This window comes from Saccostrea cucullata, unplaced genomic scaffold (genome assembly GCF_032062105.1).
Source record: "Saccostrea cucullata isolate Sc308-1 unplaced genomic scaffold, CSIRO_AGI_Scuc_v1 ctg44, whole genome shotgun sequence".
In the NCBI taxonomy this organism is placed as follows: Eukaryota; Metazoa; Mollusca; class Bivalvia; order Ostreida; family Ostreidae; genus Saccostrea; species Saccostrea cuccullata.
This window is the reverse complement of record NW_026938421.1, coordinates 788,598-810,197: the sequence shown is the minus strand read 5'-3', so window position 1 is coordinate 810,197 and position 21,600 is coordinate 788,598. Positions and strand designations below refer to the sequence as shown.

The window sequence follows — 21,600 nt, the reverse complement described above, 5'->3', positions numbered from 1 at the left end:
TGACTCTTTATGGGACAAGGTCCTGTGCCCTTTCAATGTTGGGAAGACATGAGTAAATAATTTTAGCCTTATTATGCAAAAATAAAGTTCTCCTGAATTATAAGTGATTGACAGTGTTGATATTTTGTGTTATTTACTGACAGCCTGCATTATTTACCTATAGTTTTGTTTAATTTATTGACAGTGTTTATTATTAATTATGAACAGTTTGTGCTGGATGTCCTTGGAAACAGTGTGGGCCCAGCATTCACCAGTGGATCCACTCCCCTGACTAGGCCCCTGTCGTCAGGGCGACAGACCTACGATACCCAGCCCCTGGAATGGCCTCTCACTCAACCAATGACCAAAGTCGAGGCAGTCAATCAGGTTTTGTATAAAGTCTTTTACACTTAGTGCTGCACATCTATGAATCCTCTGTGAAGAATTATTAATTTGTCGATTACAGAGATAGTAGTTGACATTTTTCTTCTAACTACTAGAACCTTGTAATGATTTATTATAACACTCTACCCATCTTATGCTGACATTTTACCAGGCGTCTGGCCGAGCGGTGTACATCAACGACATAGCTGGACAGCCTGGGGAATGCTACGCAGCCTTCGTTCTCAGCACTGAAGCCAACGCCAAAATACAGAGCATTGATCCAACTGAAGCTTTGGTAGAAAGAACTTTAAGTCTATTATACATCTAAAAAATTACAAATTCTCTGATAAAAATGACAGTTAAACATACAGCTAATGAATCGTTGCTTACAATGAAGTGATTTTCATTCCTTTTGGCTTTACTATAATAAATTATGTTTAGAATGAAACAAAAATGTCTGCCCTTGGCACTTCATCATAAGTATGTTCTGTATTTCCAACATTATAGTGATATTATAGTGATATTAAAGATGATACAATTTTGGTTAAAACTTTTATAAAATATTGTAAGATCATGTACTCAGAGATGAAATCATCACAGTCTTTACATATGTCTGTTTTAGGCAATTCCAGGAGTCTTGAAGTTTATTGCAGCTAAAGACATTCCTGGAAGCAACAATATTTCCCCACCCCCACTCCAGACTGAGGAGGTATTGTGATTAGCACAATGGCAAATTTTGATTTTTGTGAATGTTTATTTTGAGATACTGAAAAAGTTCTCATATACAGTAAAATCACATATTTTCGTGGGGTCAAGTTTTCAAGGGTTTAGGGAAAAAATATTGGTTTGGGTTGATTTGTTTTCATAGAATGTTTAGTAGTAATGCATGTGAAATTTTAGATTTGGTGGTGTTCCTGAATTTGTGGGTCTTTTCATACCTAGAAAACAACGAAAATTAATTCCTTGTGAAAATTAGTGATTTCACAGTATTTTTTTGCAGGTCTTGGCTAGTGACAGAGTAGAGTATTATGATCAGGCAATAGGAATCCTTGTTGCAGGTTTGTGTTTTGTTAGCTGAAACAGATCATGAGGATTAAGTCTTATGACAGGTAAAATGGTCACAAAAGAAAAGGGGGGTAAATATAAAGAATCATCAAAGTTTCAGGTACTGTATATTTTGGTGGGAAATTTTATGAATAAGATATGCAAAGAGTTTGGAACATAACAAAAGTTTTTGTTTTTGTGTACCATAATACTTGTTATATTTTATTGCTATTAGAGAGGTTGAGATTTCAAACGTGTACGTGTACGGGTACGTCTAGTAGGGGAATAACCTAAAGTGTGTAAGTGCATGAAGTCAAGTGAAATATACTGATAGTACCATTTTGAAACAATCAATAGTTAGATGTTCGGAATCAAATGTTTAAGAAGATGTAGCGGATTTGGAACATTTGATTTTAATTGGATTGATTTTGAATTAATACGTATTATTTTATCTATACATAGAGAGCCAGACTATTGTTGATTCTGCTGTCAGTAAGGTCAAGGTCACCTACACAGATGTCCAGCCTCCCATCTTAACTATGGAGGATGCTATTGACAAGCAGTCGATTTTTCCCAAGGTGGCTGATGAAATTAAAGTAGGAGACGCTGAAGGTTATTCAAACTAATGCATCTTGGAAGTCCCAACAGCCCCTTATATAGCTACAACTTTACTTAACTTTAAATTTAGACATAATTTCTTTTTTTTTTTAGAATCAGTTCTTTGCATCTTTCTGATAATATAATATCTGTTACAGGTGCTATTGCGAAGTCAGCCGTCAAAGTGACGGGAAGAATTAAGTGTGGGACACAGTATCACATGGCTATGGAGACTCAGGTAAGATTTCAGTGTTTTGCTGAAATAGTTTGTCGAGTCTCTTTATTTCAAGGCTACATCAATATTTTTAATAATTGTGATAATTTCAGGCAGATCAAAACCCATCAAAAATATGGACAGAATGAAAACACTGAGTTTTCTGTTTGAGTTCTTGGTTTATGGAAATTTGAATTAATTTTTTTTTCTTGCTTCTGATGTTTAATTTTTGACACAGTATTTCTGCATTACTGTGTTGTTATTGAATACCTGTGTGTTGATGTGACAGTTTAATTGTGTCTGACAGATAACCATCTGTAACCCTACAGAGGACGGATTTGATGTGTATTCCTCCACTCAGTGGGTGGACGTGTGCCAGAAAAGTATCGCCATGGTGTTAGGGATCCCAGACAGTAGGTAAGGGAAGCAACTCTGCCAGAAAAGTATCGCCATGGTGTTAGGGATCCCAGACAGTAGGTAAGGGAAGCAACTCTAACAGAAAAGTATCGCCATGGTGTTAGGGATCCCAGACAGTAGGTAAGGGAAGCAACTCTAACAGAAAAGTATTGCCATGGTGTTAGGGATCTCAGACAGTAGGAAAGGGAAGCAACTCTGTCTAAAATACACAAAGTCATCCTCATGCATATAATTATGATTTGTACATTTCATATTCAAAGTCCTCTTTAACATATCAAGTTGAAACCAATGAAATATTTTGAAATATTCCAAAATGCAGTCATATTGCAAGATTTCTGATTGATTGTTTATTTTACAGTTTCTGTAATTACATGTATAATTATTGCAAATAAAAATCTTGTAGCATGGCAAATTTATGACATATCATCTTTTAAGAAGTTTGGTTACTCTTTGTTACAGCATCAGTGTAAGTGTTCGTAGATTGGGAGGTGCTTATGGAAGCAAGATTTCCCGTAATTTTATTGTGGCCGCTGGATGTGCCCTTGCTTCTAATGCTCTTAAAAGGTCAGAGATTTTCTATAAGAAAATGAACGCCTCTCTTTTGTGGATTTATAATATTTTTAGAACAGATTTACATACATCATTATACTCCCGTTCTGGAATGTTAAATGAAGATGGTGGTAAAAGTTTTACCCTTGTGTGTCTGTCTAATCTGTGTGTCCGTCCAAAACAAATTTTTCGTATAGTTTTCTCAGGTGTGAACTACTATCGTAGATGCTTGAAATTAACACAATCTTCTCTAATTTATGCCATATGGTGGGATCACATTTTTGCTCAAATCTGATATCAACTTTTTTGTCGATTTTAAACTGCTTGATAGCTTTCATACATAACAAAGTTTCAAATCGCAGTTTCTCTCAGCAACTACTTACCACAGATGCTTGAAATTTTAAAACAATCTTCTCTGGTATGCCATATGGTGTTGATTTTTGTTCAAATCCGATGTCAACTTCCTGTTTGTCTGTGTGTCTGTCCGTTTCATACATAAATCTTCGTCGCAGTCTTCTCATTAGTTATTCATAGCAGATGCTTTAGATTTTATCACACTCTTTGTTGAGGCATGCCATATGGTGGGATTAATTTTGATATGAATCTGTCAACTTCATATTTTTCTGTGCATCTGCCTGTAATTGAACTTGTGTATATTAACATGATAGTGCTTATTTACATCAGAGCGGGGGTATTACTAGTGAGCGTTGGCTCACAGATTTCTTGTTCTTATTATGACAGACCTGTTCGCCTCTGTCTGGACTTCCATGTTAACATGAAGATGGTGGGTAAAAGGTTTCCTTGGATGGCTGATTACACGGTATGATGCTTTGATTCTATAGCATTATTTAATTAGTAATAATATGCTGACGGTGTGACCATTAGGGTGAGGGCAGATACTTACACAGCAAAGTTAAGGCTACAGTAAGGAGGTGGGGCCTAATTTATATGTTTACTATGACATCACACAAAAATCTTTGGTATTCAAAATACCACGAAATGAAAATTTTTTTGCTATTTTAAACTGCTTGATAGCTTTCGACTACATAAAATCTTTCAAATTTTCTCTTCACGCTGCTCACTGTGCTCGCTATAAACATTTGTTTTTGTGTATTTATAGCCCCAATGGTTGTTGTATATTTGATATAGATTTGTTTTATCTTTTGGCAGATTGGACTGTCATCTGATGGCATGTTAGAGGGTATTAAATTAACATATTACACAGACTGCGGAATAAATTCAGTAGAGAATGGCTTAGCAGGAGTGGCCATAGGCATGGACAATGGTTAGTATGGAGATCATTTATTAAGTCCCTCAATGAGTTTTAAATTTCATATGGGAAAAAATTAAACAGACATTGTTTCAGTGCTCAAACAAGCTCTGTCAGTAACATGAAATGTGACAGGAAGTGGGATCAGACTTTTTCTATATACTGTAAACACACTCTTTTCTATGGGGTCAAAATTATATGCAGATTCACTATTTCTCTTCAATCTGCAGGTAGAACAATATTTAGCAAATTTTTTAGATTGCCATTGTATATATATTTTCTAGCCTGTTGCAACAAGATTAAAAAATCAAAATTGCTTTTAATATTTTCTTTTGTATCACACTTCATTTCTTGTGATTTAAAGTGAGAAAGCAAGCAATCAGAAACTCATTGTAAATCAGTAATTTATTTTCAGCCTACTATTGTCCAAATTGGCATGTGATACCAGTGGCTTTGAAGACCAACACGGCCACAAACACAGCATGTAGATCCCCAGGTAATTCTAAATACTACAGGTATCAACATAAAATGTAGGCCATCAGGTAATTCTAAAGAATGCTGGTATCAACACAAAATTTAGGTCACCAGGTAGTTCTAAAGAAAACAGTCATCAACACAAAATGTAGGTCACCAGGTAATTCTAAAGAATACAGGTATCAACACAAAAATGTAGGTCATCAGGTAATTCTAAAGAAAAAGTATCAGTATAGCATCTAGATCCCCAGGTTATTTTAAAGAATGCACGTATCAACAGCAGGTAATTACAGTATATATATCTGACAGCAAACTACAGGTAGATATGTATCGGCCAACAGCTGGTAATTTTCTATTTGTATAGCCAATACAAGTAATAACAGGAGGTAATTGTGTATCAATACAGCCAACACCAAGTAACTGTGTATCACTAGATTATTTTTAATATGTAGGCTCTTGTCCCACAATATTCATCATGGAATCCATCATGGAGCATTGTGCAAAGATGCTGGGTAAAGATCCAACTGATTTCAGGATACAAAATCTGTACCAGAAAGGACAGGTATGTCACCTCCTTTTTCTTAATTACCATGTGTAATATTATCTATGTTTCTTGATTAAATAAGACATTGTAATTAAAGTTTTTGGAGCCAGGAAGTAAAACTTGACATTCTGTGGGACAGTTGTCTCATAAGAGGACACAAAGGACACATCATACTCTATTTGATTTTCAGGAGATGCTTAACTTTATATTTATACATTGGTGCAAATTAACATGCATACCACATGCAATAAACTTGATTACATTTTGAAAAACTCCTATTATATACATGTATATTAAATACTTAACATATGAGTAGTGTAAGAAAAATTTATTCCGCTTTGTGCATATAGGTCACTCCAGCAAAAATGCCGCTCACTTACTGTAACATCAGAGAGTTGACCAATCAACTGCCATTTCTACCTATATGAACCTCATCACACTAAAGGCTTTAAACTGATTATATTATTCAACATGTGCATTTTAAATCAAATATAATAAATCATAATTACCATACATGTATACAATAAATACATGTATGCATAGAAAATTAATAAAGTATGTATCTGCCACATGAGTAGTGGAAGAAAAATTTATTCCACTTTGTGCATATAGGTCACTCCAGCAAAAATGCCGCTCAATTAACATTTCAACTGCTGTCACTTGTCTCAAGTTTTAACCAGGTCTGTAATTTTTATACTTTTCAAAGAAGGATACACATATTGCTTTGCTGCTGTCTATCAGTTGGTCAGTCCATCCGTCTTTTTGGTCCACCACCAGTTTCCATTCATTTTCTTTGCAAAGATTGCACATACTGAAATCAAATGAAATTTGGTATACAGATTTATCATAAGAAAATCTACTAGGTCAAGTTCTGTTTTGATTATGAATAAGCAATTCTTGACAGAGTTATGGCCCTTGGATTTAGAAAAATTCAATGTCCAAGAGAGGAGGGCATTAATGTAACTGTGTTTCACAAACATCTCTTGTTTTCTAATTTCAAGCTGGTAAAAATACTGATAATTAAAACACCAACTATCCAATGGCTTCATCTCTTTCTAGCTTCAATTCAGATTAAATATACTGTGATATATATAACATCAATTGTTGTCAGTGTTATCATTATTATGTAAATAATATCTAGGCTAATCGATGGAAGAAGAAGGGTTTGTCGGTGGTGCCTATGAAGTTTGGTATAGACTGGACAGGAGCTAACTACACGGCCCTAGTGGCTATCCATGGATATGATGGCAGTGTGTCTATCTCTCACGGAGGAATAGAGTCTGGGCAGGGCATCAATACCAAGGTGAGAAAATGGAGAAATCAGAAAGAAGGGTATTTTACTTGTACATGGTACATAAATGTTACATATACATTGTACATGTATCTTATTTTTTCCATCTGATTATAGAGTTTCTAATCTCTCTGATTGAGTAATCAGTAATTGGTTACAAATTGCCATCTTAGATTTGTATACATGTATATAAACGCTTGTCAAATTTTATTATAATTATGAAGTCTTTGTTGGTTAGTGTAGTAAGAAGATGGGGGATAAGGCGGACGAATTGCCTATAGTGCCACAGATAAGAAGTCGAAAATTTAATCTCAATTATATCCAAATTTTATTTCATATTTCATCTAATATTAAAATATTAAAGTATATTGAATGTTAAATCTCTACAATTTACAAAAATCTTACAAACACTGAAAATACTTGCCTGTGAAAAAGCATACACATACTAAAAAGAACAAAAACAATCATTTTCTCATACTTTTACAATTTTTCAATATGAGTGGGTCTTCGCTCCATTTCTTGAAAGATAATCCTAAAAGTTTGCGATAAAATAAACATTTTTCGGTTTACAAAAAAATGGAGTGAAGACCCACTATACCTTAAAAGTACACTTTTATGACAAAACATTCACATCTCTTCGAGAAATACTTCAAATCCATTAAGTCAAAGGTCATATCACAAACATGATTTAAATGCCCCAAACCATTATGAGCCATGTAGCATAGTGGTTAGCGCATTAGTCTCATAGCAGTATGATACTTCGTATTTTCATTACTGGGGTTTGAATCCCACGTATACCATCTAATATTTTTGTAAATGAAATTTTTTTACGATATTTATTTTCTCTTAGAAAATGTTTTAAGCTCACCTGAGCCGAAGGCTCAAGTGAGCTTTTCTGATCACATTTTGTCCGGCGTCCGTCTGTCCAGCTGTCCGTCTGTCTGTAATTTTTTTACATTTTCGACTTCTTCTCAAGAACCGCTCAAGCATCCTTGGGGGAAGGGGATTCAAGTTTGTTCAAATGAAGGGCAATGCCCTCATTCAAGGGGAGATAATTGGGAATTAATGAAAATTTGGTGGTATGTTTAAAAAATCTTCTTCTCAAGAACCACTGTGCCAGGAGAGTTTAAACTTATGGAGAAATATTTAGGAAATTTTTTAAAAAATCTTCTTCTCAAGAATAACAAAGCCATAATTGATCATATTTATATGGAAGCATCCTCAGGTAGTGAAAATTCAAGTTTGTTCAAATCATGATCCCCGGGGGTAGGGCGGGGCCACAATGGACGACTAAAGTTTTACATAGAAATATATAGGAAATTCTTTAAAAATCTTCTTCTCAAGAATAACAAAGCCATAATTGATCATATTTATATGGAAGCATCCTCAGGTAGTGAAGATTCAAGTTTGTTCAAATCATGACCCCCAGTGGTAGGGTGGGGCCACAATGGCCAATCAAAGTTTTACATAGACATATGTAGGAAAATTCTTTAAAAATCATCTTATCAAGAATAGCAAAGCCATGATTGGTCATGGGACTTCTTTTGGATTTAAACTTTTCAATAATAAACCAATTTCTACTAGCCACAGTGCTCAGGTGAGCGATGTGGCCCATGGGCCTCTTGTCATTGGGATAGCACTGAAAATATTGTATGTAATTTATTTTCATAATAAGCAGCTTCTAGGTAGTACACTGTACACCCTATCTGTTTGGAACGTCTTTGTTGTATCCATGTATTTATCAATGGAACAGACTGTAATTGATGCAGAATTTTGTTACGTGAATTTTGTTGAATATAGAGTTTTTAGCTCACCTGAGCTCAAGTGAGCTTTTCTGATCAAAATTTGTCCGTTGTCTGACGTTGTCGTAGTCGTTGTCGTCGTCGTCATTGTCATCGTAAACTTTTCACATTTTCATCTTCTTCTCAAGAACCACTGGGCCAATTTTAACCAAACTTGCCACAAAGTATCCTTGGGTGAAAGGGAATCAAGTTTGTTCAAATGAAGGGCCACACCCTTTTCCAAGGGGAGATAATTATGAATTAGAGAAAAATTAATGGCATTTTTAAAAAATCTTCTTCTCAAGAATCACTGGGCCAGGAATGGTGAAACTTTGTTCAAATCATAACCCCCGGGGCAAGGGTGGGGCCAAAATGGCCGACCCAAGTTTTACATAGGAATATATAGGAAAAATCTTGAAAAATCTTCTTCTCCAGAACCACTGGGCCAGGAAAGGTTAAACTCATGTGGAATCATCCTCAGGTAGTGTAGATTCAAGTTTGTTCAAATCATGACCCCCGGGGCAAGGGTGGGGCAAAAATGGCCGATCCAAGTTTTACATAGGAATATATAGGAAAAATTTTTAAACATCTTCTTCTCAAGAACCACTGGGCCAATTTTAACCAAACTTGCCACAAAGTATCCTTGGGTGAAGGGGAATCAAGTTTGTTCAAATGAAGGGCCACACCCTTTTCCAAGGGGAGATAATTATGAATTAGAGAAAAATTAATGGCATTTTTAAAAAATCTTCTTCTCAAGAATCACTGGGCCAGGAATGGTGAAACTTTGTTCAAATCATAACCCCCGGGGCAAGGGTGGGGCCAAAATGGCCGACCCAAGTTTTACATAGGAATATATAGGAAAAATCTTTAAACATCTTCTTCTCAAGAACCACTGGGCCAGGAAAGGTTAAACTCATGTGGAATTATCCTCAGGTAGTGTAGATTCAAGTTTGTTCAAATCATGACCCCCGGGGCAAGGGTGGGGCAAAAATGGCCGATCCAAGTTTTACATAGGAATATATAGGAAAAATCTTTAAAAATCTTCTCCAGAACCACTGGGCCAGGAAAGATGAAACTCATGTGGAATCATCCTCAGGTAGTGTAGATTCAAATTTGTTCAAAACATAACCCCGGGGCAAGGGTGGGGCCAAAATGGCTGACCCAAGTTTTACATAGGAATATATAGGAAAAATCTTGAAAAATCTTCTTCTCCAGAACCACTGGGCCAGGAAAGACGAAAATCATGTGGAATTATCCTCAGGTAATGTAGATTCAAGTTTGTTCAAATCATGACCCCCGGGGCAAGGGTGGGGCAAAAATGGCCGATCCAAGTTTTACATAGGAATATATAGGAAAAATCTTTAAAACTCTTCTCCAGAACCACTGGGCCAGGAAAGATGAAACTCATGTGGAATCATCCTCAGGTAGTGTAGATTCAAGTTTGTTCAAAACATAACCCCGGGGCAAGGGTGGGGCCAAAATGGCTGACCCAAGTTTTACATAGGAATATATAGGAAAAATCTTGAAAAATCTTCTTCTCCAGAACCACTGGGCCAGGAAAGACGAAAATCATGTGGAATCATCCTCAGGTAGTGTAGATTCAAGTTTGTTCAAATGATGACCCCTGGGGCTAGGGTGGGGCCAAAATGGCCGACCCAAGTTTTACATAGGAATATATAGGAAAAAATCTTGAAAAATCTTCTTCTCCAGAACCACTGGCCAGGAAAGATGAAACTCATGTGGAATCATCCTCAGGTAGTGTAGATTCAAGTTTGTTCAAAACATGACCCCTGGGGCTAGGGTGGGGCCAAAATGGCCCACCCAAGTTTTACATAAGGATATATAGGGAAACCTTTTAAAATCTTCTTTTCAAGTACTTCAAAACTATGATTAGTGTTATTTATATGGAATCATCCTCAGGTAGTGTAGATTCTAGTTTGTTCAAATGATGAACGCCTGGGGGGGGGGTTAAATTCAAGCCCAATGTGCTCAGGTGAGCGCTGTGGCCCCTGGGCCTCTTGTTAATTAATTATTACCTATTGTTGTTATGTCACCGTTATGTGGAATTAAACAAAATAATGTTATAATAAAGTCATTATTGTGCTATGTCAAAGATAAGGACAATCATTGGAGAGGCTTTGGGGATATATTAGGGTCCTGTAAGTTTTAGTATACAGCAAAACTCGTTTAGTACTGACACAGATATAGCGAATTCATGGATATATAAGTTATTTTGGATCCCCAGCTATATAAATTTAACGAATTCCTTTTATGGAAATAACGAATTACGGATATAGCGAAGTAATTTCATAGGTCCCAGTGTCTTTGTTATAACCATGGTTTACTGTATAGGAAAAATTAGATTTGATGCTAGGCTATGACAAGGTACAAGGAATATTTACTTCATATTTTTTTTCTAGGTAGTAAATGTATCTAAGTTTTTAAAATGGAGAAATATTTATTAAAAGTCCCCATGCAGACATACATTCTAGATTCAAAACAGTCATCAACCTCTCCTTGTAGAATACTAATCAGCTATCAACATTAATCAACATTAAAATGTCTCTGGTATTGAGCTATTATTAGATTATGTAGAGACCCTAAAGAAAGAACTTATTTTAAATAAGGGCTCAGTCCATTTACAATCAGAGTTTAAAATGTTAAGGTCAGATTTTATCTAACCTTAGTCCCAGACCTTTAATAAAAGTGCAGACTTTTACAAATTTATGTTTTCTATGTTTGTCTCAAGGATTTATTGTTTTCAAGATAAACTTTTTATTCTCAAGGTTGAGAAAATAGTCAGTTTTTTGGTACATAAATAGACTAGTGGTTATTTGAAAGTCAAGGATATAATTGCAATGCAAAGTACATTTTGTACCGGAAATTCGAGCAACTGTCACCTTGGAATTTTGGGCACAATTTTTGGGAGATAAAACATATTGGTGTTTCTCTTTCATTTAAAAAAAAAGAGGGTGCGAAAGGATGCATCTTTCTACAACTATGGTACAGCATTAACTTGATTCAGTTATTATCACAATGTCAGGGGTCCTGAGTCAACACAAGCCTCCAGCTAAAGAAATACATAAACTATTATATTGCTTATTTTTTTAAATTCTGATTTAGGTCACCCAGCCCCAATTTACTTCATAATCTTTCTGCAGGGTTCATTTTCTAGGAAAATTTTTGTGATTTGGATTCAAGATAGAATCATAATTTACATAATGGTTTTTAGCTCACCTGAGCCGAAGGCTCAAGTGAGCTTTTCTGATCACATTTTGTCCGGCGTCCGTCTAGCTGTCTGTCTGTCCATCTGTCTGTAAACTTTTTACATTTTCGACTTCTTCTCAAGAACTGCTGGGCCAATTTCAACCAAACTTGCCACAAAGCATCCTTGGGTGAGGGGGATTCAAATTTGTTCAAGTGAAGGGCCACACCCTCATTCAAAGGGAGTTAATTGGGAATTAATGAAAATTTGGTGGTATGTTTAAAAAATCTTCTTCTCAAGAACCACTGTGCCAGGAAAGTTGAAACTTATGGAGAAACATCCTCAGGTAGTGTAGATTCAAATTTGTTCAAATCATGACCCCGGGGGTAGGGCGGGGCCACAATGGCCGACCAAAGTTTTACATAGAAATATATAGGAAAATTCTTTAAAACTCTTCTTCTCAAGAATAACAAAGCCATAATTGATCATATTTATTTTGAAGCATCCTCATGTGGTGTAGATTCAAGTTTGTTCAAATCATGACACCCAGGGTAGGGCGGGGCCACAATGGCCGACCAAAGTTTTACATAGACATGTATAGGAAAAATCTTTAAAAATCTTCTTCTCAAGAATAACAAAGCCATAATTGATCATATTTATATGGAAGCATCCTCAGGTAGTGAAGATTCAAGTTTGTTCAAATCATGACCCCCGGGGGTAGGACGGGGCCACAATGGATGACTAAAGTTTTACATAGAAATATATAGGAAATTCTTTAAAAATCTTCTTCTCAAGAATAACAAAGCCATAATTGATCATATTTATATGGAAGCATCCTCGGGTAGTGAAGATTCAAGTTTGTTCAAATCATGACCCCTGGTGGTAGGGTGGGGCCACAATGGCCAATCAAAGTTTTACATAGACATATGTAGGAAAATTCTTTAAAAATCATCTTATCAAGAATAGCAAAGCCATGATTGGTCATGGGACTTCTTTTGGACTTAAACTTTTCAATAATAAACCAATTTCTACTTTTTCCTAGCCACAGTGCTCAGGTGAGCGATATGGCCCATGGGCCTCTTGTTTTTCTCATAATTTCACAAAGTTCAATGAGAAAAATGAAATTTAAATACTAAATTCACATATAAAATATGATTTCTTAATATCTGATGCTATAGGCATTCTGCCCACCTTATCCCCCATCTTCTTTAAAGAAAGATGCTGTATTACCAGAAAAGGACTTTATTCAGTAATAATCAATATTTGCCCCAGCAAATCAAACTTTGATGGAGAAATATTTAATAATGTTCTAAAACAGGGGAATATATGCTGACTTCAAAACACTGAATATTTTCATAAGCAATGATGACATATGTTTGAAATGATGTAAATTTAAAATTTCCACGATTTCTACAGAAAAATGTATATACTGTATAAGTAGAATTTTTAGCGAGAATTTAATTTTGGCATTATTAGCGAGGGTGCTGACATCGCTAAAATTGAATATCGCTAAAAATTAATTGCGTATTATTTGTAATAGCTTCTTTAGTTAGCATTTTAAAATCGCTAAAATTACTTCTCGCTAAAAATAAAATACCAGATTTTAGGTAGAAATCGCTATATTTGCGTTTTGCTAAAATTTCCACTTATACGGTATTACGTCGATAATTTGAGTAAAAGTCACCAATCAGGCTCAATAGTTTGATATAATGTGTAGAATGATAATATCAATGAAATATGTAAATATTATTCTTGAACAAACTTGCGCTCTATAAATTTAATAGCTAAAATTTGTTGAAATTTTGTTCATTTTGTCCTCTTTCTACAAAATAATATAAAATCGGACTAGTCTGTGACGTCATAAAAACAAAAATTGTCAATAAACTACTTTGAAACTAGAATTCAGCACATTTCAAGAATTTTTCAAAATCCGACTTTTGTGGGGGCAAAGATATGCAATATACCACATATAGTTCTTTACCTGTAGTTTGTACCTGAGCATGTTTACAATGACTCATTTCAGGTGATACAGGTGTGTGCTGCTACCTTGGGTATCCCGATGGATATCATTCGAGTTAAACCCACAGATTCCCTGAGTACAGCCAACAGTGTTACAACGGGTGGCAGTATCACCAGTGAACTCTGTTGTAACGTATGGGTCATGTTCTAGAGATTCAAGAAAGTAAATAACTTGTAAAGCATTGGCAAAGTGTGTCACTGAAAAAAATTAAAAACCTGTGTTTTTCTTGTTGACTGATTTTAGGCTGTTTTGCAATGCTGTGATGCTTTGAACAAGAGAATAGCACTAGTGAAACAGAAAATGGCTGGCAAGGCCTGGAAGGATATTATATTCCAATGCTTTAGTGAAAACATTGATTTGTCAGAAAGATACTGGTAAGGTTTCACATAAGAGAGGTGTTAGCTTCTTATTTTTAAGTTCAGTTTATTTTTATCAGAAATTTATATTGACTTGCTTTATGAAAAAAATTATTATAATCCGAAAGGTAGTCCCAAAAATAATGTCTCTTTCCCAACTCACAGAAATCCTCATTTGTGTACTGTGTGACAGGTTTAAATGTATGTAGTAATACTATATATTTTTGTCTTTTAGGGAGGCTCCAAACAGTCCCAATGTTTTCCAGTACAATTCCTATGGAGCGACCTTGACAGAGGTCACTCTGGATGTCCTCACCGGTCAGCACATCATCGACAGAGTAGACATGTTGTTTGATTGTGGAGACAGGTCAGCAAATCATAAACATAAAAATCATTAAAAATTGTTCCTGTAAACCTCAGTGGGGGTTGGTGGGATAGGATCAAAAGAAGGAATGTTGAATATTAAAAACATTTTTATGTAGGCTTTTTTTTAAGTACAGTAAGGCAATAATTTTTCTGTTGAAAGAAATTTAACTTTTTGTTAATCAAATTAGTCTGATGTTTTGTCTAATTGTCGATTTATTCTATAAATCTATATGCCATTGTGTAGAATAGACTCTTTATCTTCAAAGCCATTACGCCAACTTTAACTGAACTTGCCATAAAGTATCTTAAATTGAAAAGAATTCAAATTCTTTTCCAAGAGAAGGTGATTCAGAAAAAAGAGAATCAAGTGTTCTCGTAAAGAATTCCTTTGAAGAACCGCTTTAAATTATGTAAATTTTCCTTGTACTGAATTTTGCAGTGTCATAATTTCTGGTCAGTATGATTGTACAAGGCATTGTAGACTAGTACCGTATATTTGTTGGTTTTTTTTTCGCATGTTGGAAATTTTGCGAAAAAGAGGTAAATTTGTATAGTTTTAATTTATTTTTTACGATTTAAGATTATTTTTTTTAAAGAAATGGTACTGTTTTTAGGTCAAAGTATAGCTGATATAATTTCTGCATGTTTTATATTTTGTGAATTAAAAAAGATCGCAAAAAAAAACGAAAAATAGATCATCGCGAAGAAAACGGATATTCGGTACTTACTGTTTTTCGTACCATGTTTTATGGTTACGTCCATTTAATATATGTGTGAAAGAAAAAGTGAATCACATTTGTTTGGCATAAATTCCGATTTATTTAATTATAAAATTCATGCATTTGGGGGTAGAATGCAGTCATGGGTTTAGATGGGCCAACAATAGGGTGTCCCATTTTTTTCGCAAGGGAGAATTTTAACTTTTTTGACACACACAGTATGAACCCTGAAATTGACATTGGACAGTGTGAGGGGGCCTTTGTTATGGGTCTGACACTGTCTTAATTATTTGTATTTTCAGTATGAACCCTGAGATAGACATAGGGCAGTGTGAGGGGGCCTTTGTTATGGGTCTGGGGTACTTCCTCTTGGAGGAAATCAAGTACGACCAGAAAACAGGACAACAGCTCACTGATGGCACATGGGTAAAATTATTGATCATTTCATTCCAGTGGACAATGTTTATCAACTTAGTAAATAAATAAAGCTAGAATCTTCCACATAGATAACATGCATATTTAATGATATAATGTATATATAATATAATATAGTGTATATGTACAGTAAAACTCGGTTATAACGAAGTCACTGGGACCTCTGAAATTACTTCGCTATATCCGTAATTCGTTATATCCGTATAAGAAATTCGTTAAATTTATATAGCTGGGGATCCAAGATAACTTCGCTATATCCATGAATTCGCAATATCCGTGTTCGTACTAACCGAGTTTTACTGTATAAGACCTTTGTTTATACAAGTATTAATTTACGGCATTATAGATATGGCAGATAAACATGGATTTGTAAAATTTGAGGGATTTGTATTCATAGTGTTGTTACTGGTAACTTGGAAATGTAAGAGTGGGAGTAATTTTTGCAATTTAAAAAAAAACGTATTAAAGAAAATTTCACATGAAATGTTTTTTTTTTTAATTACCATATTATACTGGTAATTCTATTTATACACATAATACAAAAAGATTATCTATGATCTCTTTTCTATTTTCATGAAAAGTTTGGTGACAAAATTGCAAACCAGCTACCCTTTGCAAAATGTTCTGTGTTTACAGTATAAGGTTTAAATTATTATTTTGTTATATTCTGCAGAGATTTTTGTACTTTTATAGGAATACAAGGTTCCACTGGCAAAAGATATCCCAGTTGATTTCCGTATAAACCTGCTGAAGAACGCCCCCAATCCTTTGGGAATTCTCCGAGCTAAAGGTGAAACTGGTTTCTGAAACACTTATGTAAAATGCATATTCAGACATATAAACTATTCTAGGGAATAGAAAACAAAGGAATGGAATTATTTGTATTTTGTAGCCTGTGGTGAACCCCCGTTGTGTATGAGCTGCTCTGCCCTATTTGCCATTAAGCACGCTGTGGAGGCCTTCAGAAGGGATATTGAAAAAGACACTTACTTTGCTCTGGGTATGTTTTTATTCTGTTTCTGAGTCCGACTCATGGGGATGCCATGATTTTAAAGGAACATTTTGTGTCTCTGCTAGGGATTGAACCCGGGGCTCTAGCTTGCCAGTCCATTGTTCTACCAATTGAGCTAAAGGGTTAACCCCTAGCCCAAGCTAGTAGGATGCTGTTTATCATACACAACTACATGATGATGGAATCAATGTATGACACTTGCGTGTGTAATTCTCTATTTGGGGATGGGGTCGTTAGCTCTACATTTAATATTTTACATGCTAATTGCAGAAATGTAATTTATAATACATACCGGTATATGAAACAGTAGGGAAAATTGAAAATACAATGTATAATTATTATTATGTGTTTTTCTAGATGCTCCAGCAACAGTTGAGAAAGTCCATCAAGCCTGTATGATTGATGCTTCACAGTTTATAATCCAGTAGTTTACTAGCTGAAGAGAAGTAACATTTGTGATAACACATGTATGAAATACATGTATAAGTAATGATCATTAGCCAGTGCTTTCAACCTTTGTAAAGATTTTATTTTCTATAAACATTTATATACATTTCAATTTAGCATATGTACATGCATTATAACATGAATTTATTGTATATAAAGAAATTTTTGCCCCATTGCCCTACTTACAGGTGGGCAGATTTAAAATGGGATGAATTCACACTGAATAATTTCTTTATCAGAATTGTGTCTGGGCAAATTTAGAATTGGTTGAAATTCTTTGCAAGTGAAAAAGGGCAAAAATAATCCAGTACACTGCATGTTTTTTGAACAATGTCTTTTTTAAAAACATATTTTGTAAGAATATGTTCATTAATCAATCTTATTTTTATTCATTGATTCCCCATGTTTGATTGGATGAGAACAAATTCAAGAATAAGTTTACACTTCAATAAATTTTTCAATCAGAATTTCTTTCTTGACCTAGCTTTTACAGCTACTGTAAAAAAAAAGAGACAAACAGTTACATGTACTTCTAGTCTGTTTAAGCGTAATTTAGATTACAGAAACTTGAAATTTTGAATAAAACAAAACAGGGACAAACATTTTAATTAGTTTAATTTTAAAAATCTATTCCCGACATTCCTACTAGGCCTATGCAAATCAGCTCAGTTCTCCATGGCGTTATGATAGGAAAAAGAAACGTACCTCAGACTCTTGCTTATTATTAGCATCAATTCATATTTTGACATCCAAAACTCTGTCTCATCTTTGAACGAACCAGAGCAAATCAAGCCTTTTTACTCACAAACTTTATATATAAAATTTTTTACTTACTTTATGAGTAAAATGGCATGAGTTTACACATCAATAAATTCGAAAAAAGAATATTTAATCCTATATTGCAAACTTGAATATGAAATAACAGTAAAACATGTACATGTATATAACAAAGTGCCAAGGATGGGCAATTTTGCTTCTTTATAAATGTAATGTGTGATATATCTGCTAGCTTTATAGTGTGTTTAAGACCTGCTGGGAATGAAAATCACTTCGCTCTGAATTCATTATAGTTGTGTTTTACTGAAGTATGAATTCATGAGTCAAGTGCAGAATAGTATTTATACAGAAAGAACTAGTGTCATTATGTCTGTTAATCTCTACATGATTTAGTTGTTTTCATTATTATTTTTGTGTGTTTAAATTCATTCAGTTCTTTGTACCTGAATCAATGGAAATAAAATATTTGTTTGACATACTGTAAGGGATGGAATTATAGCAAAAAAAGTGATTTTTATAGCATTTGTAATATGCAATCTGTTCATTTGGTAACTGTCATGCATTAATTAGTGATTTGAATGTTAACTTGATCCGTGAAATATTGAATGCTTTTAAAAAGCGAATCTTTAAAATTTGAACTGTGATACTAGTATTAGAAATATAATCTTTGAATATTTATTTACAAATAAAGTATATATAAACATGTGAGTTGTAATTTGAATGTACATACAGGCAGCTAGTATATGATGCTCAGTTAATTTTTCTGATGCAACTTTGTTTGGAATCTTTTTTTTTAAACACATTTTTGCTTTTTCTTCAGAGTGACAGGGGCAGATCTGCTAAGTAGTAATTTAATGATTCTAGAACTGCTGATTGGGGTTCATTATCCTTTGAATGAGAGGGATAACATACAAATAACTCCTACAGTCTTGTGAATAAACTATCCTACTGAGGTTAATGACTCCAACAGTCCTGTGAATAAACTATCCTACTGGGGTAAATGACTCTTACAGTACTGTGAATAAACTATCCTACTGGGGTAAATGACTCCTACAGTACTGTGAATAAACTATCCTACTGGGATAAATGACTCCTACAGTCCTGTGAATAAACTATCCTACTGAGGTAATTGACTCCTACAGTCCTGTGAATAAACTATCCTACTGGGGTAAATGACTCTTACAGTCCTGTGAATAAACTATCCTACTGGGGTAAATGACTCTTACAGTCCTGTGAATAAACTATCCTACTGGGTAAATTACTCTTACAGTCCTGTGAATAAACTATCCTACTGGGATAAATGACTCTTACAGTACTGTGAATAAACTATCCTACTGGGGTAAATGACTTTTACAGTCCTGTGAATAAACTATCCTTCTTGGATAAATGACTCTTACAGTGCTGTGAATAAACTATCCTACTTGGATAAATGACTATTACAATTAAACTACCCTACTGGATTAAATGGCTTCTACAGTACTGTGAATAAACTATCCCACTGGGATAAATGACTCTTTAAATGTTGCATATATACTATCCTACTGGAATCTACAGTCCTATGAATAAATTATCCTACCTGGATAAATGACTCTTTCAGTGCTGCATATATACTATCCTACTGGGATAAACAACTTCTACTGTCCTATGAATAAACTATCCTTTAAGAAATACATTTTTAAACATCTATCGTTATATAAATACGGGTTGGTCACGAAATTAACAGTTATAGATACGCATTGCTTTCAGTAGTGTTATATAAAGGAAAACATTTGCAAATGTAAATACACTGGGATAAATGACTCTTTCAGTGCTGCATATATACTATCCTCCTGGGATAAACAACTTCTACTGTCCTATGAATAAACTACTGGGATTTTATTACAGTGTAATAAACGCGAAACTTATGCGTAATTACGCGAAACTTTCGCGATGAAACGTGAAACTTACGCGTTATAACGCGAAACTTGACAAATTTGCCTATTCTTTCTGAGATCTTGATCTTAACAATTTTATTTCAAATTCTCTGTAGAGTGTTTAAAAAAGACGCCTGAAAGGGTTGATTTTTTTCCCGAAATTCATAAAGATAATCATGAAGTTTGACTTTTGAAACACTCGGATAAACTTTGAATTGTTGAATCGCGTTGAGAAAGATAGAATGTTACGGTAATATGGATTCAATAGCAGGAAAACTTAAAATTATAGCTTGTGATGCTCCAGGATCAAAATAGCATTTTGCGTTTCATTGTAATGAATACACTAGATCACAAAATCAAAAGAAAGTGAAGACTTATGCAAATGTCTTGGTTAAACAGCAAAAGTTATAACGCGAAAGTTACGCATTCGCGAAAATTGCGCGTTTATTCGCTAAAGTTACGCGTTTATTCGCGATTGTTACGCATTCAGTTTTGCGTTATAACGCGAAAATTTTATTTTTTTAACCTACGAAAATGAGCTCAATGTGCTTTCGTTGTTGTCCACATACATATTATGGAAAAAAAATTAAAAGGGTCACAATTTTTTGGAAGAGTAAATTCCTATATATGTTAATTTTTTTTCGCAAAAAGGTTGCCATTTCTACAGTTTTTATCACAGGTACTTGTGGACATGACCCCCCCCCCCCCCCCGAAATAATATCAAACCCGTGGCTGGTTGGATATACTGTATACATTTCTATACATTTTAGAAGGGTATTTTGAATGGAACGATTTTTTTCCCATTTTTTTTTTCGATTTTGCCTGTGGTATACTTAATAATTAGATGTACATGTATTAAATATAATTTGTGAAGAATGCCTTTCAAGAAAACATTGAATATGCTGTATATCACTATATATATTTTTTAAAACGTCTTATTTTCGCGAGAAAGCTATTTGGTATTATAAGCGAGACAAAAATGTGCTTACTTTGTGTTTTTAACAATACAAATTTATGCGTGAATTTAATTTTCGCTGGCAGACATACTCGCGTAATTACGCGAAAATAAAGTTCTCACGTTCGTGTTTTCAAGTAAATAACCGGAAATTAGGAGACTTTGTACAAAAATAATTTTCATGCAACCACTAATCTTGCGCCTGTAGTCAGATAGATATACATCGGGGGATCTTGTTCCCTGTCTTAGAGTACAATGATTGCACTTCCTTGAACCCGGCGGCATATTCTCCATGCATAAGCGTATGTACAAGTAAGAAGTTTATCGCATTCTATCTGCCTTAGTTGCCCTTGAGTCTTTCTTTAGCGCTTCTTGTACCATTGTAAACTTATGGACATATAATATTGTTTACAGGCTAATTGAAATAACTTATCGATGATTGTTTGTTGTGGATGATGTTGCGTTTTGTTACATATGAATGGTATGCACATATAAATGTGTCAATCTTATATATACTGTATTCTTTATTCTATTAAAATATAAGAACACCTAATAATTAACACCCACCGCCACCCCATCCCTGATTTTTTTGTTTTGTTTTAATGGAGAAAAAAATGTCATCTATGGTAGAAAGAAATCAATTTTATCTGCAAAAATTAGCGCCTTGACTATATGATTTGAACTTTTTAACAAATAAAAATCAAATGGATACAAAAAGAGGGAACAGGTAATTCCTTCGAAGGAGAAAAATTGGGAGGGGATATATTCAAATAGTTTACATGTACATTTACATATTCTCTTTTATGTTGAAATGAAACATTTGGAATTTTAAAGAAAACGAAAGCGATAAT

At 34.4% G+C, this 21,600-nt stretch overlaps 1 protein-coding gene across 1 annotated transcript in view; it reads left to right on the top strand.

The window, feature by feature from the left end:
* The window catches only part of LOC134250175 (xanthine dehydrogenase/oxidase-like), a 29,508-nt gene extending 10,919 nt beyond the window's left edge, over window positions 1-18,589 (top strand). The window contains exons 15-36 of the mRNA XM_062732525.1: window positions 208-366; window positions 536-658; window positions 986-1,072; window positions 1,364-1,421; window positions 1,870-2,019; window positions 2,163-2,242; window positions 2,526-2,635; window positions 3,095-3,199; window positions 3,926-4,004; window positions 4,355-4,469; window positions 4,870-4,950; window positions 5,381-5,490; window positions 5,823-5,881; window positions 6,095-6,152; window positions 6,614-6,775; window positions 13,773-13,901; window positions 14,013-14,143; window positions 14,361-14,492; window positions 15,513-15,636; window positions 16,339-16,435; window positions 16,538-16,645; window positions 17,015-18,589. Of these exons, the coding sequence (XP_062588509.1) occupies window positions 208-366; window positions 536-658; window positions 986-1,072; window positions 1,364-1,421; window positions 1,870-2,019; window positions 2,163-2,242; window positions 2,526-2,635; window positions 3,095-3,199; window positions 3,926-4,004; window positions 4,355-4,469; window positions 4,870-4,950; window positions 5,381-5,490; window positions 5,823-5,881; window positions 6,095-6,152; window positions 6,614-6,775; window positions 13,773-13,901; window positions 14,013-14,143; window positions 14,361-14,492; window positions 15,513-15,636; window positions 16,339-16,435; window positions 16,538-16,645; window positions 17,015-17,085 (2,328 nt within the window). The 3' untranslated portion in view covers window positions 17,086-18,589. The remainder of the gene's footprint in view (window positions 1-207; window positions 367-535; window positions 659-985; window positions 1,073-1,363; window positions 1,422-1,869; window positions 2,020-2,162; window positions 2,243-2,525; window positions 2,636-3,094; window positions 3,200-3,925; window positions 4,005-4,354; window positions 4,470-4,869; window positions 4,951-5,380; window positions 5,491-5,822; window positions 5,882-6,094; window positions 6,153-6,613; window positions 6,776-13,772; window positions 13,902-14,012; window positions 14,144-14,360; window positions 14,493-15,512; window positions 15,637-16,338; window positions 16,436-16,537; window positions 16,646-17,014) is intronic.
* The last annotated feature ends 3,011 nt before the right edge of the window (window positions 18,590-21,600 follow it).